The sequence below is a fragment of the Elaeis guineensis genome, chromosome 15, assembly GCF_000442705.2.
Source record: "Elaeis guineensis isolate ETL-2024a chromosome 15, EG11, whole genome shotgun sequence".
Lineage (NCBI taxonomy): Eukaryota > Viridiplantae > Streptophyta > Magnoliopsida > Arecales > Arecaceae > Elaeis > Elaeis guineensis.
In genome coordinates, this window is record NC_026007.2 from 41,958,104 (window position 1) to 41,975,949 (window position 17,846).

At 52.6% G+C, this 17,846-nt stretch overlaps 1 protein-coding gene across 1 annotated transcript in view; it reads right to left on the minus strand.

Annotated features, from left to right (window-relative positions):
• LOC105061490 (probable LL-diaminopimelate aminotransferase, chloroplastic) overlaps positions 1–17,277 on the minus strand; it is a 28,608-nt gene extending 11,331 nt beyond the window's left edge. Inside the window, exons 1-3 of the mRNA XM_073249063.1 lie at positions 17,180–17,277; positions 4,206–4,268; positions 2,827–2,931 (exon numbers count right to left, since the gene is read on the minus strand). Of these exons, the coding sequence (XP_073105164.1) occupies positions 2,827–2,931; positions 4,206–4,268; positions 17,180–17,188 (177 nt within the window). The 5' untranslated portion in view covers positions 17,189–17,277. The remainder of the gene's footprint in view (positions 1–2,826; positions 2,932–4,205; positions 4,269–17,179) is intronic.
• Positions 17,278–17,846: the final 569 nt, after the last annotated feature.

The window sequence follows — 17,846 nt, forward strand, 5'->3', positions numbered from 1 at the left end:
GGGGTAACAGAAGCAAGTGAAATATCTAAAAAGCGAAAGAAGGCGGCGACGAAGTTTGGGAGCGGAAGCCGAAGCCCGGCACGAAAGGCCTCCTGATACAGACAAAAGCGGCCGGGAGGGGGAGCGCTGGCCCTATCAGAGGGGCCAGGAAGCTTCAAGTCATACTCCGCAGGGACCCCGTATCGAGCTCTTATCAGGAGAAGTTCGTCCGGAGTCGACGAACACGAAATGGCGCCCGGCACGAAAACCGGGCGAGATCCTGCCCCGAGCGCGGGTTCATCCGCAGAAACGGGGGCCTGGGGGTTCGAAGCAGAAGAACTCCCAGAACTTACGGGGACAGAAGATTCAGAAGACATTTTTTCTCGGGGAAGAACCTAAAGGGCCCTAGAAAGGCAAATTGAGAGGGGAACGAAGCGCCAAAGGTCAACCCGGAGGAAGACACGAAGAGAATGAAAAGACGAAAGATCCCTAGACGGTGAAAAGAAGGTGGGCACTAACCTATCTTGCTCTGAGGACCCGGGGGGCGAGAGACGGAAGGCGCCTACGGCTCGAAAGGGCGTTCGCGAGAGCAGACTCTCGGGGAGATGACAGACGCCAGCGAAAATCAAAAATGGAGTAGGATGCCTGAAGGGGGGAGGACGGGTTTAATAGACCCTGGGATCCGACGCCATAATGATCTCGAATCCCCCCAGGCCAGTCCGCGCTCGACACGTGTCCCACTCCCCATGGCAGACGGCTGAAGGCGGCTGGCGGTTGGCAGGGCCATAATTGCGCCGTACCTAGGCCAGCGTACCTGCGGGGTCTTCGAAGCGTCCCCTCGTTCCCCCCCAATTCGAAAAGACTCCGGCACGCGCTCATTTAATGCCGAAATATCTGGGAGCGGCAGGGCGCGGGATTCGAAGGGACGGTTCCGGCTGTACTTCTGTGTACTTCCTTCGTTTGAAATTCAAAACTCGGATGTAGGGAGACTGGTGTTGGGTATAAAATACCCACAGCCGGAACCCACAGCGCAGCTCCGCCCGGACTCCTACGGGAGCCGGGCTCCACTCTCAATATCAATTGCTGGTAAGCTCAGTCCGGACTCCTACGAGAGCCGGACTTCACCCTTGACTTTGTTTGCAGCGCAGCTCCGCCCGGACTCCTACGGGAGCCGGGCTCCACCGACGACATCAGCAAGTGCAGCTCCGCCCGGACTCCTGCGGGAGCCGGGCTCCATCGCCATCAGCGCAGCTCCGCCCGGACTCCTACGGGAGCCGGGCTCCACCGCCATCAGCAAGCGCTGCTCCGCCCGGACTCCTACGGGAGCCGGGCTCCGCCGCCGACATCAAAACAGCTTCGCCCGGACTCCTACGGGAGCCGGGCTCCACTCTCAATATCAATTGCTGGTAAGCTCAGTCCGGACTCCTACGAGAGCCGGACTTCACTCTTGACTTTGTTTGCAGCACAGCTCCGCCCGGACTCCTACGGGAGCCGGGCTCCACCGACGACATCAGCAAGTGCAGCTCCGCCCGGACTCCTGCGGGAGCCGGGCTCCACCGCCATCAGCGCAGCTCCGCCCGGACTCCTACGGGAGCCGGGCTCCACCGCCATCAGCAAGCGCTGCTCCGCCCGGACTCCTATGGGAGCCGGGCTCCGCCGCCGACATCAAAACAGCTCCGCCCGGACTCCTACGGGAGCCGGGCTCCACTCTCAATATCAATTGCTGGTAAGCTCAGTCCGGACTCCTACGAGAGCCGGACTTCACCCTTGACTTTGTTTGCAGCGCAGCTCCGCCCGGACTCCTACGGGAGCCGGGCTCCACCGACGACATCAGCAAGTGCAGCTCCGCCCGGACTCCTACGGGAGCCGGGCTCCACCGCCATCGGTAAGCGCTGCTCCGCCCGGACTCCTACGGGAGCCGGGCTCCACCGCCATCAGCAAGCGCTGCTCCGCCCGGACTCCTACGGGAGCCGGACTCCGCCGCCGACATCAGAACAGCTCCGCCCGGACTCCTACGGGAGTCGGGCTCCGCTCACGACGGCTCCGACCATTGCCGAGCTTCAATCGACAGATCCACGCCCCCTGACAGACCCTCAAAATGGCCGCGACCCTGCTCCACCTCCTGTGGCGGACTCCACGCAGTATCATCATTCCCTGACAAGCCACAGCAGCCATAGCCGCCCTGCTCCACTTCCTGTGGCGGACTCCGCACAGCTCCATTATCCCCCTGGCAGGCCACAGTAACAGCCACGAACCTGCCCCACCTCCTGCGACGGATACCATGCGATTCTCCTGACGACGGACGCTGCTCCACCCCTCATAACGGATTCCACGTGGCAAGTCGAGGTGATACCCACGTGTCTGCTCCATTATCTTTCGCAATCAATTCTCCTGACCATGGGCGGCCCACTACCAGGCGGTTACAAACGTCGCCATCAGTCCGTTGCCTCCCCGCCTATAAAAGTGGGGACTCAGATACGTTATTTCTTAAGCTCATTTTTCTTATCTCAAAACTCTGCTAAATTCTCCGTTCGAGCACTCCATTCTTGTTGAGGCAGAGAACTGACTTGAGCGTCGGAGGGTCTTGCCGGAGCAACCCCACCTCCGGTTTAGACTTCCCTTGCAGGTCCCGGCGGTGACCGCGGCCTCCTCAACTCCAGCTTCTCCGGCGCAGGCGGATTTTTGCACCAACACTTCATATTGAGCATGCTGTTAAACATTACTTGATCATGACTAAACACTGATGGTCAATTTTATACTAGTAAACAGCACATCGGATGGTCCCGACAACATAAAGGAAAGGGAATATTATAAGGTTTATGCCTGCATTAAAAAAAAAAATGCAACCTGAAGACGAGAGATGTCACACTTTGCACCATCTGAGACAAATATATCAGTTTCTTCAATACCAAGGTCTCCATAAAAGGTTGAGGCTATAGCAGCTCTTAGGTTCTGCACAAGAAATTAACTAGCTATTATTACAATGAAATTACAAATATGAGTTCTAAGGCATATGGAACAAAAGATAACCCACATGACACATGCTATAATAAAGTTATTAAAAATGCTCTCACCAAAATAAGTTATTAAAAATCTCTTGCATTGCATCTAATAATGTCCATAAATTGAGATAATTGTTCAAGAGACTGCAAATTTGACAAAAGAAGATGATAGAAACCTAAAAGGAAAAGTAGATATGTCCATCAAGAAGACAAATAGATCTAGGATTCTTCTACCTAGATGAGGTAATAGTTTTAAACATGTATAGTCACCCAACCAACAATGACACATAAGAATTTTCTAAATTCTTATCTTTAATTAATTTTCCAAATCTTCTAAATTTTCTAAAGTATTATTCTTTAATTCTAATTCCATAGGGAAACATCCTATAACTGTGTGCATTAAATTTTGAACAAATTGGACCAATTAAATTTTTTATGATTTTAAGCATAAAGAAATAAAGGAAAACCATTGCATCAATTCCTTAGATATTTTCGCCTTGCTGACCTCACCTTTCCTAGTTTTACTAAATAAAATGGTCTCAACAAGAAAAATAAAATTACAGATCTGAAGAAGTCCAAAGTTGCTTCATGTTTTAAAAAATGTAGATATTTACTTGTAAGCACTTGGCGCTGTGAAAGAAGTGCAAAGGACATGAGCAACATCTTACATAATTCATTGTAACCTAAGCAGCAATAATCCTAACTATTGTAGCAAAATGGGAAGCCTAAAAATTGATAGAAAATTTGTGAACCATATAGATCAAAAAACTTTTGGAGCGTTAACTTTTTGTTCATTTCTTGAATGTTGCAGAGTCCACAAAGTCAGGTCTAGCAAAAAAGAAATCATCACCAATCAGGAAAACAAACTCTAGTTAAAAGTTAGTTGACCTGGTCACAAGTACACGACAATCAACTGTCTCTATGGAGTAAATTAAGGATTGGCCCACCTCAATCTGATTCACTGGTAACAAGCTCAAAAATGTACAAACAGAAACAAGAAAGAAAACAACTTTTTGACAGCCTTTCTGAGGAAGAAAATGTCAACAAATTAGTCTCAGACAGCCAGAAATGCTATACATATGTATGTTTCAGGAAACAGGCTCACATGGGCATTATGAAGGTGTATTTGGGAACCTCATACAACAACCATAAATAAATTAATTAGTATGTAGATACAAAATTAGATGATAATCAGAAAACATGGGGCAAAAGAAGGGTGTATACCTTGTCACCTTGTTCGGCTCCATAACCACTGTAACCCTCAATTGTTGATAAAGAATGTGACCTCTGCAAACATTAGAATAATTTAATTTGATGGTGGAAGCAGAGATCATTGTTAGTTAGAAAAATATTGAAGCAAGAAAAAATAAAGACTCCTTACCATTAGAATAATAGCTCAAACCTATTCCATCATCACTATGGGATCTTAGATAAGATAAAAACTAAGAACCATGGTAACTACACAATGCAACAGGTGAGAACCACCCGTGATAGATAAAAAAGAGAAAAAGGAATTTTCAGCATAGCAGACCAAGTTCAAATTGACTTTATCAGATGCTAAGAGACAACAATTTGAATTCTCTTACATAAGAAAACCTGTTTGAAACAGTGTTGCTTGGACACTGTTGGTACAAAAATCCGCTTGCGCCGGAGAAGCTGGAGTCGAGAAAGTCGCGGTCGCCGCCGGGACCTGCAAAGGAAGTCTAAACTGGAGGTGGGGTTGCTCCGGCAAGACCCTCCGACGCTCAAGTCAGTTCTCTGCCTCAACAAGAATGGAGTGCTCGAACGGAGAATTTAACAGAGTTTTTAGATGAAAGATGAGAGCTTATTGAATAACGTATCTGGAGCCCCCTTTTATAGGCGGAGGGGGCAGTAGCCTGACAGCGACCTCTGCAACCGTCTGGCAGTGGGCTGCCCAGGGTCAGGCGGAGTTTGCTGCGAAGAGTAGTGGAGTGGACCCGTGGCTATCACCGGGGTGTGCCACGTGGAGTCTGTCGTGGGGAGTGGAGCGGCGTCTGTTGTCGCGACTTGCCAGCGGATGGGAGAATCGCGCGGTATCCGTCGCAGGAAGTGGAGCAGGATCGTGGCCGTTATTGTGGCCTGCCAGGGAGTAGTGGAGCTGCGCGAGATCCGTCGTAGGAAGTGGAGCAATGCTGTGACCGTTACTACGGCCTGTCAGGGAGTGATGGAGCTGCGCAAAATCCGCCGCAGGAAGTGGAGCAGGATCGTGGTCGTTATTGTGGCCTGCCAGGGAGTAGTGGAGCTGCGCGAGATCCGTCGTAGGAAGTGGAGCAGTGCTGTGACCGTTACTGCGGCCTGTCAGGGAGTGATGGAGCTACGCGGAATCCAGCGCAGAAAGTGGAGCAGGATCGTGGCCGTTATTGTGGTCTGCCAGGGAGTGCCGATTCGTCGGCTGAAGTTCGGCAGCGGTCGGAGCTGATGACGGAGTCTGGCTCCCGTAGGAGTCCGGACGGAGTCCACCTTGCGGTCGGAGTCGTGGGCGGAGTCCGGCTCCCGTGGGAGTCCGGGCAGAGTCCTCTCGGAGTTGAAGTCGCGAGCGGAGCCCGGCTCCCGTAGGAGTCCGGACGGAGTCCCCGGCAATTAAAATCAGGTGCGAAGTCCGGCTCCCGTAAGAGTTCGGGCGGAGTCTACTTGCGGTTGAAGTTGTCTGCGGAGCCCGGCTCCCATAGGAGTCCGGACGAAGTCTGTCTGCAGCCGTTGGAGTCGAGGACGAAGCCCGGCTCCCGTAGGAGTCCGGGCGGAGTCTTCCTGCAATTAAAGTCAAAGGCGAAGTCCGGCTCCCGTAGGAGTCTGGACAAGGCTTACCGGCAGTTGATGTTGAGGATGGAGCCCGGCTCCCGTAGGAGTTCGGACGGAGTCTACTTGCGGTTGAAGTTGTCGGCGGAGTCCGGCTCCTGTAGGAATCCGGACAAAGTCTGTCTGCGGCCGTTGGAGTCGAGGACGAAGCCCGGCTCCCGTAGGAGTCCGGGCGGAGTCTTCCTGCAATTAAAGTCAAAGGCGAAGTCCGGCTCCCGTAGGAGTCCGGACAAGGCTTACCGGCAGTTGATGTCGAGGACGGAGCTCGGCTCCCGTAGGAGTTCGGGCGGAGTCTACTTGCGGTTGAAGTTGTCGGCGGAGTCCGGCTCCCGTAGGAGTCCGGACGAAGTCTGTCTGCAGCCGTTGGAGTCGAGGACGAAGCCCGGCTCCCGTAGGAGTCCGGGCGGAGTCTTCCTGCAATTAAAGTCAAAGGCGAAGTCCGGCTCCCGTAGGAGTCCGGACAAGGCTTACCGGCAGTTGATGTTGAGGATGGAGCCCGGCTCCCGTAGGAGTTCGGGCGGAGTCCTCCTGGAGTTGATGCTGCAATCGGAGTCCGGTTCCCGTAGGAGTCCGGGCGGAGTCCTCCTTGAGCAGATTCTGCTGAGGACTTCGACTGTGGGTATTTTATACCCAACACCAGTCCCCCTACTTTCGAGTTTGAATTTCGAACGAAGGAAGTACAGAGAGATGGGCACAGCCGAAACCGTCCCCTCGAATCCTACGTACTGCCGCCCCCAGATATTTTGGCATTAAATGTGCGCGTGCTGGAGTCTTTTCGGATCGGGGCGATACGAAGGGACCCTTCGAAATTCTCGCCGGTACACTGGCCCAGGTACGGCGCCATAATGGCCCTGCTGATCCATCAGCCGCTTTTAGCCGCCCGCTGGGGGGAGTGGGACACGTGCCGGGTGCGGACTGACTTGGGGGGATTCGTGATCATTATGGCGCCGGATCCCAGGGGCTATTTAAACCCGTCCTCCCACCTTTAGGTGCCCTATTCCGTTCCAGAGTTTCTATCAGTGTCTGCCTTCTCTTCGAGAGCCCTGTTTCAGTGGGCATCCTCTCGAGCCGTAGGTGTCTTCCAAATCATCCCTGTCTTCGTCCCTCTGGTCCCTCAGAGCGATATAGGTTAGTTCCAGCACCTTCAACCTTCTTCCCACCGCCTAGGGACTTCTTCTCTGTCATTATTTTCGCATCCCTCCGAGTTAGTTTCCTGTGGCCTCTCGTCCCCCATCCTGTCCGTCTTCTTAGGGACCTTTAAAGCCCTCCTTCGAAACTATCCGAAATGTCGTCTGGCTCTTCCGCTCCCTGCAGTTCCGGGAGCTCTTCCGCCTCACACCCCTAGGTCCCCTGCTCTGTAGACGAACCTGCGTCTGGGGCTGGGCTCCGCCCGATTTTTGCACCGGGCGCCATTCCATGTTCCCTGACCTCGGAGGAACTCCTTCTGATAAGGGTTCAGTATGGAGTTCCTCCTGAGTACGACCTGGAGCTGCCTGGCCCTTCTGACCGGGCCAGCACTCCCCCATCTGGTCGTTTTTGTTTGTACCAGGAAGTGTTCCGTGCCGGACTCCGGCTTCCGCTTCCTCCCTTTGTTGTTGCCCTCTTCCGCTTCTTAGACATCTCCTTGGCTTTCGTGGCTCCGAATTCTTTTAGGTTTTTGATAGGATTTCTCTCTCTTTGCCACGTAGTCGAGGTCCAACCGTCCCTCTCCCTGTTTTGGCACTTCTATACTTTCAAGCGCCATCCTTCGGCGAAGGACTGGTGGTACTTCTCTCCCCAGTTCGGTAAGAAGGGGTTGCTGAAAGGCGCCCCTTCTTCAATCCACAATTGGAAGGAGAAATATCTCTTCGTCCATTGCCCGACCTTGAGACTGGGCCTGCCCCCTTGGGGCTCTCTGAGGGATTCTGTCCGTCGGGCCCCCAGCCTGGGGGAGAATGACCTCCAGGCTGCCCGGAAGCTTCTAGCTTACTCCGCTCCTTCCCTTCCCAATCTTCTGAGGGAGCAATTTCTTTTCAACATCGGCCTGAGTCTCCAGGATCCAGCGAGTATTCATCTTTTACCTTATCTTCTCTTTTCATGCCTTTCTCCTTTTTCTTTCTCTTTTTACCTCTTCTTCCTTCTCTCTCTTTTTCCCCTCTGTTTCTTTCTTTCTTTCTTCCCCTTTCTTCTCTCTTTTTTTTTTTTTTGACTCTTGACTGATTGGTTTGCTTCCTTTTCTTCTTTCCTTTTCTCTCTCTCTTTTTCTCTTATTCTTCTCTTTTTTTTTTTTTTTTTTTTTTTAGGAATGGACGCCGAAGCAGCGCGGATGCTTGCCAGGGGCCTTAGGGCCCACAAGAGAAAGGGCACTGCGACCTCCGGATCGGCGAAGAGGGCCAGGGTGGAGGAGTCGAGTTTAGCTGCACCCGGCCATCGACATTCCCTCGGATGCCGAGCCAACGGCTCCCCGGGCCTCCTCGAGGAGCCCGCCGACTGGGGCCCCCATTTCAGGGGTCCGCTCCACGGAGGCGCCCATAGCCGAGAGGAAAAGAAGGAAATCGGTGGCCCGCAAGGCGAGTAGCCGCCGAACTACTGCGGACGAGTTCCTCTGCTCTGAAGAGGGGTCGGAGAATCCCTTCAACGATAGGGACTTGATCAGACGGCTGATCGACGGCTGCATTCTGCCTGACGTCGTTGAGAGGATCGACCGCGCCGATCCTGAGCAGCGGGCCTGGGACTCTTTGGGGTCCTTCCTTGAGGTAAGCGGATCTTCATTTTCATGGCTATTCGGCCTTTGTTCTAATTCCCTAGCCGCCCTTGCAGATTGGGCACCAGCTCCTCACCTATATCGAGGCGGTGAGCCGTGCGAGGAGGGACATCCTCCAGGTGGAGAAACGCTGTCAGGCCGAGGTTGCTCGCCTCCAAGCAAAAACGACCGAAGTAGTCGCCCTCCAGGAGGCCCTGGAAAGAGAGAAACGAGCCCGGGAGGAGGAGAGGCAGACCTTGGAGGAATCGGCGAGAAAGGCGGAGGCCGAGGTCGCCAACTTGGTCGAGCAAACTCCGATCCTGATCTCGGAGGCCAGAGTCCTTGCGGTAGAGGGATTCAAGGCCTCCGCGGAGATGAGGGACCTGAAGGTCCAATTTGGCCAGGAAGCGTTCATAAAGGGGTTCGAGCTCTGCCAAGAGAAGGTGGCCAGAAAATTTCCAGAGCTCGACCTCAGCTTCCTAGGCGAGGAGTCTGAAGACGAGACCGATCCCTCGCCAGCCGCCACTGCTATCGCAGCCCCCTTGCCGGGGATGTCGAGTTCTCCAACCCCCACCCCCGAGGTCTGAGACCTCCGATCTTGTACCTTTATTTCGTCGTAATTTTTCTTTTCTGTTTGTCTTCAAAAATCATCCAATCAATAAAGTTGAATTTCTTGTTGCGGACGGCTTCTCCTCCCCCCCTCCTTCTCTCTGTTCTTCTTCCTGCAATGAGCCGTGCTTTGACGCTTTTGCCTTCCGATGGCAGTGTCCTGCAGAAGCACTCCCCCTGCCCCTGGGGGTCCCGCTAAAATCGACGATCCAGCGGCTGAAGAAGGAAGTCCTTCACCTGACAAAGAAGTTAAAGAAGATGGAAGGCGAGCTCCGCAGATTGAGGGAAGGTCATTCTGAAGCCACCGCTGAGGCCACCCACTTTCGGAATCTCCACGTGAAGGGGATCATGGAGTATAGCCGGAGGAAGGCGGACTTCGCAAAGGAACTCGAGGAATGCAAGAAGAGCGCCAGCGATCAAATTTGGGCCCAGACCGCCAGGATCAGCGCCCTCAAGGTGGAACTGTCAGCTGCAAAGGGGAAGATCGGCCAACTGGAAGGAAATTCATCCCGGCTCTTGGCCCGGGTCGACGGTGACCAGGAGTGGTCGAAGAAGGTCTCCGACCTTCAGCAGCGGCTTCAGGACGCCGAGGTGAGCCACGACGTGCATCGGGCTAGCTGACGCAGGCAGGTGGAAGAATATAAAGGGAGATTCAGGGCGGCGGCCGACGAAGTCGTCCGTCTCCAGAGGCAGCTTGCTAGCAGGGCACAGCTTACTTCCGCCCGAGATTCTGATGAGCTCCAAGCCCTAAGAGGCACCGTTGAGGAGATTTCTATCTCCCTCGGGGAAAAGACGGTTGAGCTGCAACAACTGAAGATCCAACTGGCATATGAGCAGCGGGCCGTCGCGGACGCGGAGGCGGAATTCGAGGTCTTGAGGAAGAGGCGTCGAGAGGCGGAGGCCGAGAGCCAGCGACTTCATCGGGCGCTCCAGGACGCGCTGCAGAAAAGGGGAGAGCTAGAAGAAGAAATTGAGAATCTAAGGCAGTCCTAGTTAAGGGATGGAGTAGATAATTCTAGGTCGGAGGGAGCAGGGCCTCCTTAGAGCTCTTTTCGTCTTTCTATCTTTTCATGTATTTACTTCCCTTTTTGTCATTTTTCCTTTCTTTCCTTGGCCTTCCGGGCTTTGTAGCGTGTATATCGGAAATGAAATGAAAAGGGTGTTTTGTGTTACCTCGTCTGTGCGTTGCACTAAATTGCCGTCCGTCGAACTTTTCTTGTCGTTTGACTTATCTGTTGTAGACGTCGTTGGGGGGCGCCCGGTCGTCGATGCGTTAGCTCGCCTTTCTCGTCGTACATGGCCGCAAGCTCGAGCTTGGCCGTCCGGGCTCCGCATTATTTCGGGGATGTCGTTGTCTTCCTAACCGGTGTCGAAAATCTTTTTAGAGGCCGGGGGTGTTCGGTAGGAACTCCCCGTTTCAGTCGGGACGAAGTCCTTTAGGTCTTTTGGTGCGGTTCATCCTTCATCTGTTTCCGTCGTAGTTCGTCATCCTTCCTTTTTAATTTTCCTCCTCTTCTCAGAGTGAGGACCCTCCTCCCGCTTTTCGCGGGGTTGCATAGAAGCGAGGAGGTGCCGCTGAGGGGCTTTTTCCTTTCATCCGATCTTGTTGGGCGGCCGGGTTTCGCCGCCATCAGTCCTTGCTGCAGAAGTCGCGGGTGGAGCCCGGCTCCCGTAGGAGTCCGGGTGGGGTCTTCCTTGGCATCGTGTACGGAGTCCGACTCCCGTAGGAGTCCGGGTGGAGTCTTCCTTGGCGACGTGGACGGACCCCGGCTCCCGTAGGAGTCCGGGTGGAGTCTTCCTTGGTGTCGTGGACGGAGCCCGACTCCCGTAGGAGTCTGGGTGGAGTCTTCCTTGGCATCGTGGATGGAGCCCGGCTCCCGTAGGAGTCCGGGTGGAGTCTTCCTTGGCATCGTGTACGGAGCCCGACTCCCGTAGGAGTCCGGGTGGAGTCTTCCTTGGCGGCGTGGACGGATCCTGGCTCCCGTAGGAGTCCGGGTGGAGTCTTCTTTGGTGTCGTGGATGGAGCCCGACTCCCGTAGGAGTCCGGGTGGAGTCTTCCTTGGCGTCGTGGACGGAGCCCGGCTCCCGTAGGAGTCCGGGTGGAGTCTTCCTTGGCATCGTGGATGGAGTCCGGCTCCCGTAGGAGTCCAGGCCTTCCACTTTGCTCGAGCCAGGGCGAGGTTCTCCTCCCGTTCCCGGCTTGGCTGTGGGGGCGCGTTAGGGCGCTGTAAGGCCTCTCCCCCCATCCGATCTAAAAGAACCGGGCCTTTGACTTTGCTCATGTCAGGACGAGGTTCTCCTCCTATTTCTGACATGGCTGTGGGGGCACATTAGGGTGTTGTAAGGCCTCTCCTCCCATCCGGTCTAAAAGAATCGGGCCTTTGACTTTGCTCATGTCAGGACGAGATTCTCCTCCTATTCCTGACATGGCTGTGGGGGCACATTAGGGCGCTGTAAGGCCTCTCCCCCCATCCGATCTAAAAGAACCGGGCCTTTGACTTTGCTCATGTCAGGACGAGGTTCTCCTCCTGTTCCTGACATGGCTGTGGGGGCACATTAGGGCGTTGTAAGGCCTCTCCCCTCATCCGGTCTAAAAGAACTGGGCCTTTGACTTTGCTCATGTCAGGACGAGGTTCTCCTCCTGTTCCTGACATGGCTGTAGGGGCACATTAGGACGCTGTAAGGCCTCTCCCCCCATCCGGTCTTAAAGAACCGGGCCTTTGACTTTGCTCATGTCAGGACGAGGTTCTCCTCCTGTTCCTGACATGGCTGTGGGGGCACATTAGGGCGTTGTAAGGCCTCTCCCCCCATCCGATTTCGAAATAGTCGGACTTTCATTTTAGGTATGTTAGGACGGGGTTCTCCCCCGTTTCTAACATAACTTTGCTTCAAGCGTTTGGAGGGGTCATATCCAGTCGTAACAAATCCACGCCAGACGGGAAGAGTACGTCAAGTAGAAAGAAATTTAGATTCAAGGTGAAATCGTAAGTGATACATTTACAGATTTTTTGAGTTCCACGGTCGTGGGTGGTCCGCTCCTCCTTGAGGCCCTCCGGTGATGGAGTCGATGGTCCCGATGGGAGGCCGGTCCCCGGGTTGCTCCTCCCTTCTTGGCGGTTCAGGCTGCGGAAGGGCCCTTAGCCGATCTCCTCTACCCTCAGGCCTGCGTCGGAGAAACCTGTCGAGTCGACCTCGCCGAATGAGCTCCTCGATCTCGTCCCGAAGCTGGATGCATTCCTCTGTGTCGTGGCCGTGGTCGCGGTGGTAGAGACAGAACTTGTTGGGGTTGCGCTTCTCGGGGTGTGTGCGCATCCTCTCCGGCCTAGGGAGCTGCTCCCTGACTTCCATCAATACCTGGGCCTTCGAGGTGTTGAGGGGGGCGTAGTTGCGGAATCTCCCTGGTGGAGAACCCCGCCGAACCCCGCGATCCGGACTTCTTTGCCTGCGCGCCCGAGGTGGAGTATGGGCGCGCTTATGCCCAGGAGGGGATTGAGAACGCAGTCGGGCTTCCTTTGGCCTTTTTTCAATTGCGGGCTTACTCGAGTCTCCCGCTTGCCGCTCCCTCGCCGTCTCTTCATCCTTCATTTTGAAGGCTTCTTCCGCTCGGGCGTATCCTTCGGCCTGGGCCAGCAAATCAGCAAAATTCCTGAGATACTTCTTCTCTAGGGAGAACAAAAGATCATTCTTCTGAAGGCCACCCTTCAGGGCGGCCATTGCGACTGATTGGTCCAAGTTCCGGACCTCCAGCGCCGCGATGTTGAAGCGGTTGATGTAGGCCCGAATGGACTTCCCTTCCCTCCGCTTGATGTTGATGAGGAACTCCGAACCCTTCCGGGGGCACCGGCTGCTGACAAAATGGGCCACAAATTGGTGGCTCATTTGATCGAAGGAAAAGATGGTACCCGATTTCAAAGCCGAGTACCAGTTCCTTGCCGCTCCCTTCAAGGTGGACGGGAAGGCCCAGCATAGAATGGCATCGGAGCACCGTGAAGCAGCATCATCATCCGGAAGGCCTCCAGATGATCAACCGGGTCCGAAGTCCCGTCGTAGCTTTCGAACTGGGGAAGCTTGAAGTTTGGCGGGATCGGTTCCTGCATGATCATTTGGGAGAAGGGAGGGTCAGTACAAATATCCTCACCATAAGCGGGAGGCACATGGCGGAGTTCTTCGATCCGTCGGTTCATCTCCTGGAGCCTCCGGTCCAGGAAATCCTCTCGACTTCGAGTCTCGAGGGTCCTCCGGCAGAATGGGGGCAGGGATCTTCCAAGGGTGGAGTCGTGGTCTGATTGAGGGTTCTCTACCCTCGGGTTCGTTTTCTCAGGAAGGACGGGGCGGCTGGCCCAGGTGGCCCGCCCCGCCATCGGATTCTGGTGTTCCGAGGATGCCCTTTCCGGACGTACCGATGCCTGCGGCTGCTGCTGCTGCATAGCTTGCACAGCTTCGGTGAGGCCTCTGACCTGCTGCGCCAGCAGGTCAAACTGCTTCGCGCCGACCGCCGCCGTCGGAGGAGGAGGAGGAGGTTGAGAAACAGGAGGGGAGGCCGAAGCCTGAGATCTGACCGCGGAGGCCGTGGACCGTCGCGTGGATGCCTTGCGAGGAGGCATCAAGTATGGATCCCGTGGGGGAACAAGGAGTGGGTGTCGGGGTAAACGATCGGGGGCGGCTCCGTTGAACGCTCCTTCAAGAACAAGGGTACTGCGAAGACACAGCCCTTCCTCTAGCGCTAATCCTATTGGTGCAAAAATTTGCTTACGTCGGAGAAGCTGGAGTCGAGGAAGTCGCGGTCGCCGCCGGGACCTGCAAAGGAAGTCTAAACCGGAGGTGGGGTTGCTCCGGCAAGACCCTCCGACGCTCAAGTCAGTTCTCTGCCTCAACAAGAATGGAGTGCTCGAACGAAGAATTTAGCAGAGTTTCTAGATGAAAGATGAGAGCTTATTGAATAACGTATCTGGAGCCCCCTTTCACAGGTGGAGGGGGCAGTAGCCTGACAGCGACCTCTGCAACCGTCTGGCAGTGGGCTGCCCAGGGTCAGGCGGAGTTTGCTGCGAAGAGTAGTGGAGTGGACCCGTGGCTATCACCGGGGTGTGCCACGTGGAGTCTGTCGCGGGGAGTGGAGCGGCGTCTGTTGTCGCGACTTGCCAGTGGATGGGAGAATCGTGCGGTATCCGTCGCAGGAAGTGGAGCAGGATCGTGGCCGTTATTGTGGCCTGCCAGGGAGTAGTGGAGCTGCGCGAGATCCGTCGTAGGAAGTGGAGCAGTGCTGTGACCGTTACTGCGGCCTGTCAGGGAGTGATGGAGCTGTGCGGAATCTGCCGCAGGAAGTGGAGCAAGATCGTGGCCGTTATTGTGGCCTGCTAGGGAGTAGTGGAGCTGCGCGAGATCCGTCGTAGGAAGTGGAGCAGTGCTGTGATTGTTACTGCGGCCTGTCAGGGAGTGATGGAGCTGCGCGGAATCCACCGCAGGAAGTAGAGCAGGATTGTGGCCGTTATTGTGGCCTACCAGGGAGTGCCGATTCGTCGGCTGAAGTTCGGCAGCGGTCGGAGCTGATGACGGAGTCTGGCTCCCGTAGGAGTCTGGGCGGAGTCCTCCTTGCGGTCGGAGTCGTGGGCGGAGCCCGGCTCCCGTGGGAGTCCGGGCAGAGTCCTCTCGGAGTTGAAGTCGCGGGCAGAGCCCGGCTCCCGTAGGAGTCCGGGCGGAGTCCCCTGCAATCAAAATCAGGTGCGAAGTCCGGCTCCCGTAAGAGTCTGGGCGGAGTCTACTTGCGGTTGAAGTTGTCGGCGGAGCCCGGCTCCCGTAGGAGTCCGGACGAAGTCTGTCTACAGCCATTGGAGTCGAGGACGAAGCCCGGCTCCCATAGGAGTCCGGGCGGAGTCTTCCTACAATTAAAGTCAAAGGCGAAGTCCGGCTCCCGTAGGAGTCCGGACAAGGCTTACCGGCAGTTGATGTTGAGGACGGAGCCCGACTCCCGTAGGAGTTCGGGCGGAGTCTACTTGCGGTTGAAGTTGTCGGCGGAGTCCGACTCTCGTAGGAGTCCGGACGAAGTCTGTCTGCGACCGTTGGAGTCGAGGACGAAGCCCGGCTCCCGTAGGAGTCCGGGCGGAGTCTTCCTGCAATTAAAGTCAAAGGCGAAGTCCAGCTCCCGTAGGAGTCCGGACAAGGCTTACCGGCAATTGATGTCGAAGACGGAGCCCGGCTCCCGTAGGAGTTCGGGCGGAGTCTACTTGCGGTTGAAGTTGTCGGCGGAGTCTGGCTCCCGTAGGAGTCCGGACGAAGTCTGTCTGCAGCCGTTGGAGTTGAGGACGAAGCCCGGCTCCCGTAGGAGTCCGGGCGGAGTCTTCCTGCAATTAAAAACAAAGGCGAAGTCCGGCTCCTGTAGGAGTCCGGACAAGGCTTACCGGCAGTTGATGTTGAGGACGGAGCCCGGCTCCCGTAGGAGTTCGGGCGGAGTCCTCCTGGAGTTGATGCTGCGATCGGAGCCCGGTTCCCGTAGGAGTTCGGGCGGAGTCCTCCTTGAGCTGATTCTGCTGAGGACTTCGGCTGTGGGTATTTTATATCCAACAGACACAAATACAAGGATCAATTTCAGATGCATATTGGAATGTCGGAGTGTTTGACTCAGGAAGAGAGAGAATGGGAGACAAGGGGATATGTAGGATAAGGTGTACTTTTAACTAAACTATATATTTATACTTCTAAAAATTGTTTATTTAAACATTAAAAAGAAAAATATTAAAAAGATTGTTTATTAAGGTCTTTTAATATAGATATTTCTCATTCAAGCTTCCCAATTAATTTAAGGATATAAGAAAAAATAACATTTTGTCTAAAAGGAACAACACTAACTCGGGTTCAGGTTGTATCTTTTGCGCAAAAGAATGACTGATCTTCTTTCGCAAGGTCAACTGTTCGATCGCACTTTGCATAGTTTTGAAATTCCCATAATCTCTTCTTTCCCTCCATCAGCGCATATCACAAGACAGTCATCGTGCTTTGAAAGCTGGGCAAAATGTGAACCAACAGTTCATGCTGCGAAAGAAGATCAATCATTCATTCACACAAAAGATACAACCGGCATCCCACTCACTCTTAACATCAAAATGGAGGGTCAAGCTCATTATCCGAAATGTTCAACTTTATGCGATGTTTAAAAATGGCAACAAAGAACTTCATAAGTATCCAAGTGTATTATATGGACACGAATCGGATATGTATCCGACACGGGTTTTTGAAGCTGGACATGAGTGTCTTGGACCTCCTGGTATCATAAGTTTGAAGACTATTTCAATTTTCAAGAGTTATTCTTTAATAGCATGCCATCTAGCATATAGAAAAAAAATTTAAACCTAAAATGTGCAACTCTTTTATGTATCAATTTCCTATTATTAAAAATGAAGCTTAACTTAGAAAATATACTTTACTGCATGCAAAATCACTCTTAGCAATTAATTTCTGCATGTAAACATAACGAGAAGGAACCTCTATGCCTTTACTTTTCCAGTAGCAGCATCCTCTGTGCAAAATTGCCCAACAGACTGAGAATCAGCTATCAGAAATATGGGATTGTCTTGTGTTGGTCAAATTTCTGCTCATTACTCATAAGCATGTAATAGAATGTCCAAATAAGTAAATTAACAAGGAGCAATTTCATGAACCCAGAACCCTTTAACAACATTGGAAGAGATACAAAGTAGAGCATGACAAATGAATGATCAAAAAGCATTTGAAATTGACCATAATGAAGCTTGCTGGTATAATGATTATTTTCCTGGTTATGGTATCAAAGCAAATAATATTTTAGAAAACAAATATCTGTGCAATTTTTATAATGAGTAGAGAAAATAAATATTAGTCCGAGTCTTCACTTAAGCAGCATGAGGAGTAGCATTGCTTTCCTAGCCATTTGATAAAAAAAACTCTAACCACATGATTATATCAGGGCAACAGAACTAATAACATTAAGGTCTTCACTGTATAATTGTATGATTACAAAATTAACATATATCTCCACTCACGAGGAGAACAATAGACATAAGATCACAAAATGGATTACCATAGCCATGGCAGAGGTTATAACTTCTGGAATAGGTTATGTAGTGTCAACAATACCAAGGCTTATAACCTGTGCATCAGGGTACTTTAACATGTGCGCTGATCTTCTTCTAGCAATCTAGCTTCAAGCAAATTGAGAACCGATGATTAAATTACATAGAAGTAGAACAATAATTAAGAGAAATATTGACCATAATGCTTTGCATTTGCATAACCTAGAAATGGCATGGTATAAATCTGACATATAAAAAAATAAATACAATGTCCACATACATTAATAAAGTGAATGAGATAACATAAAGCCTATTAACAATCCATCTCTGAAAATTTTTAGAAACATACATCTGAAAACAGGAAAATTTTAAAATGACATCTTCAAAAAACAAGCCATCTAAACTATTACAAGTTCTCAAAGTTAAAAAAAAAAATTAGATTATAATTTTATCAATCTTAGGACAAAAGTAATATATCTTTACTTAGTGACAACAATATGGCAAATGCCTGTTAATACTGGTAATGTTTTCCATTCAAATCACAATACCCTTTGACCATATCTGTCCACATGATGCCTCTGTCACCTTCCAAGTCTCACTCAGTACGTGTCATGTTCATTCTTGAGACAAATACGAGTTGCCAATTTGTCAGGTCAGAAAATATCGAATTAACTA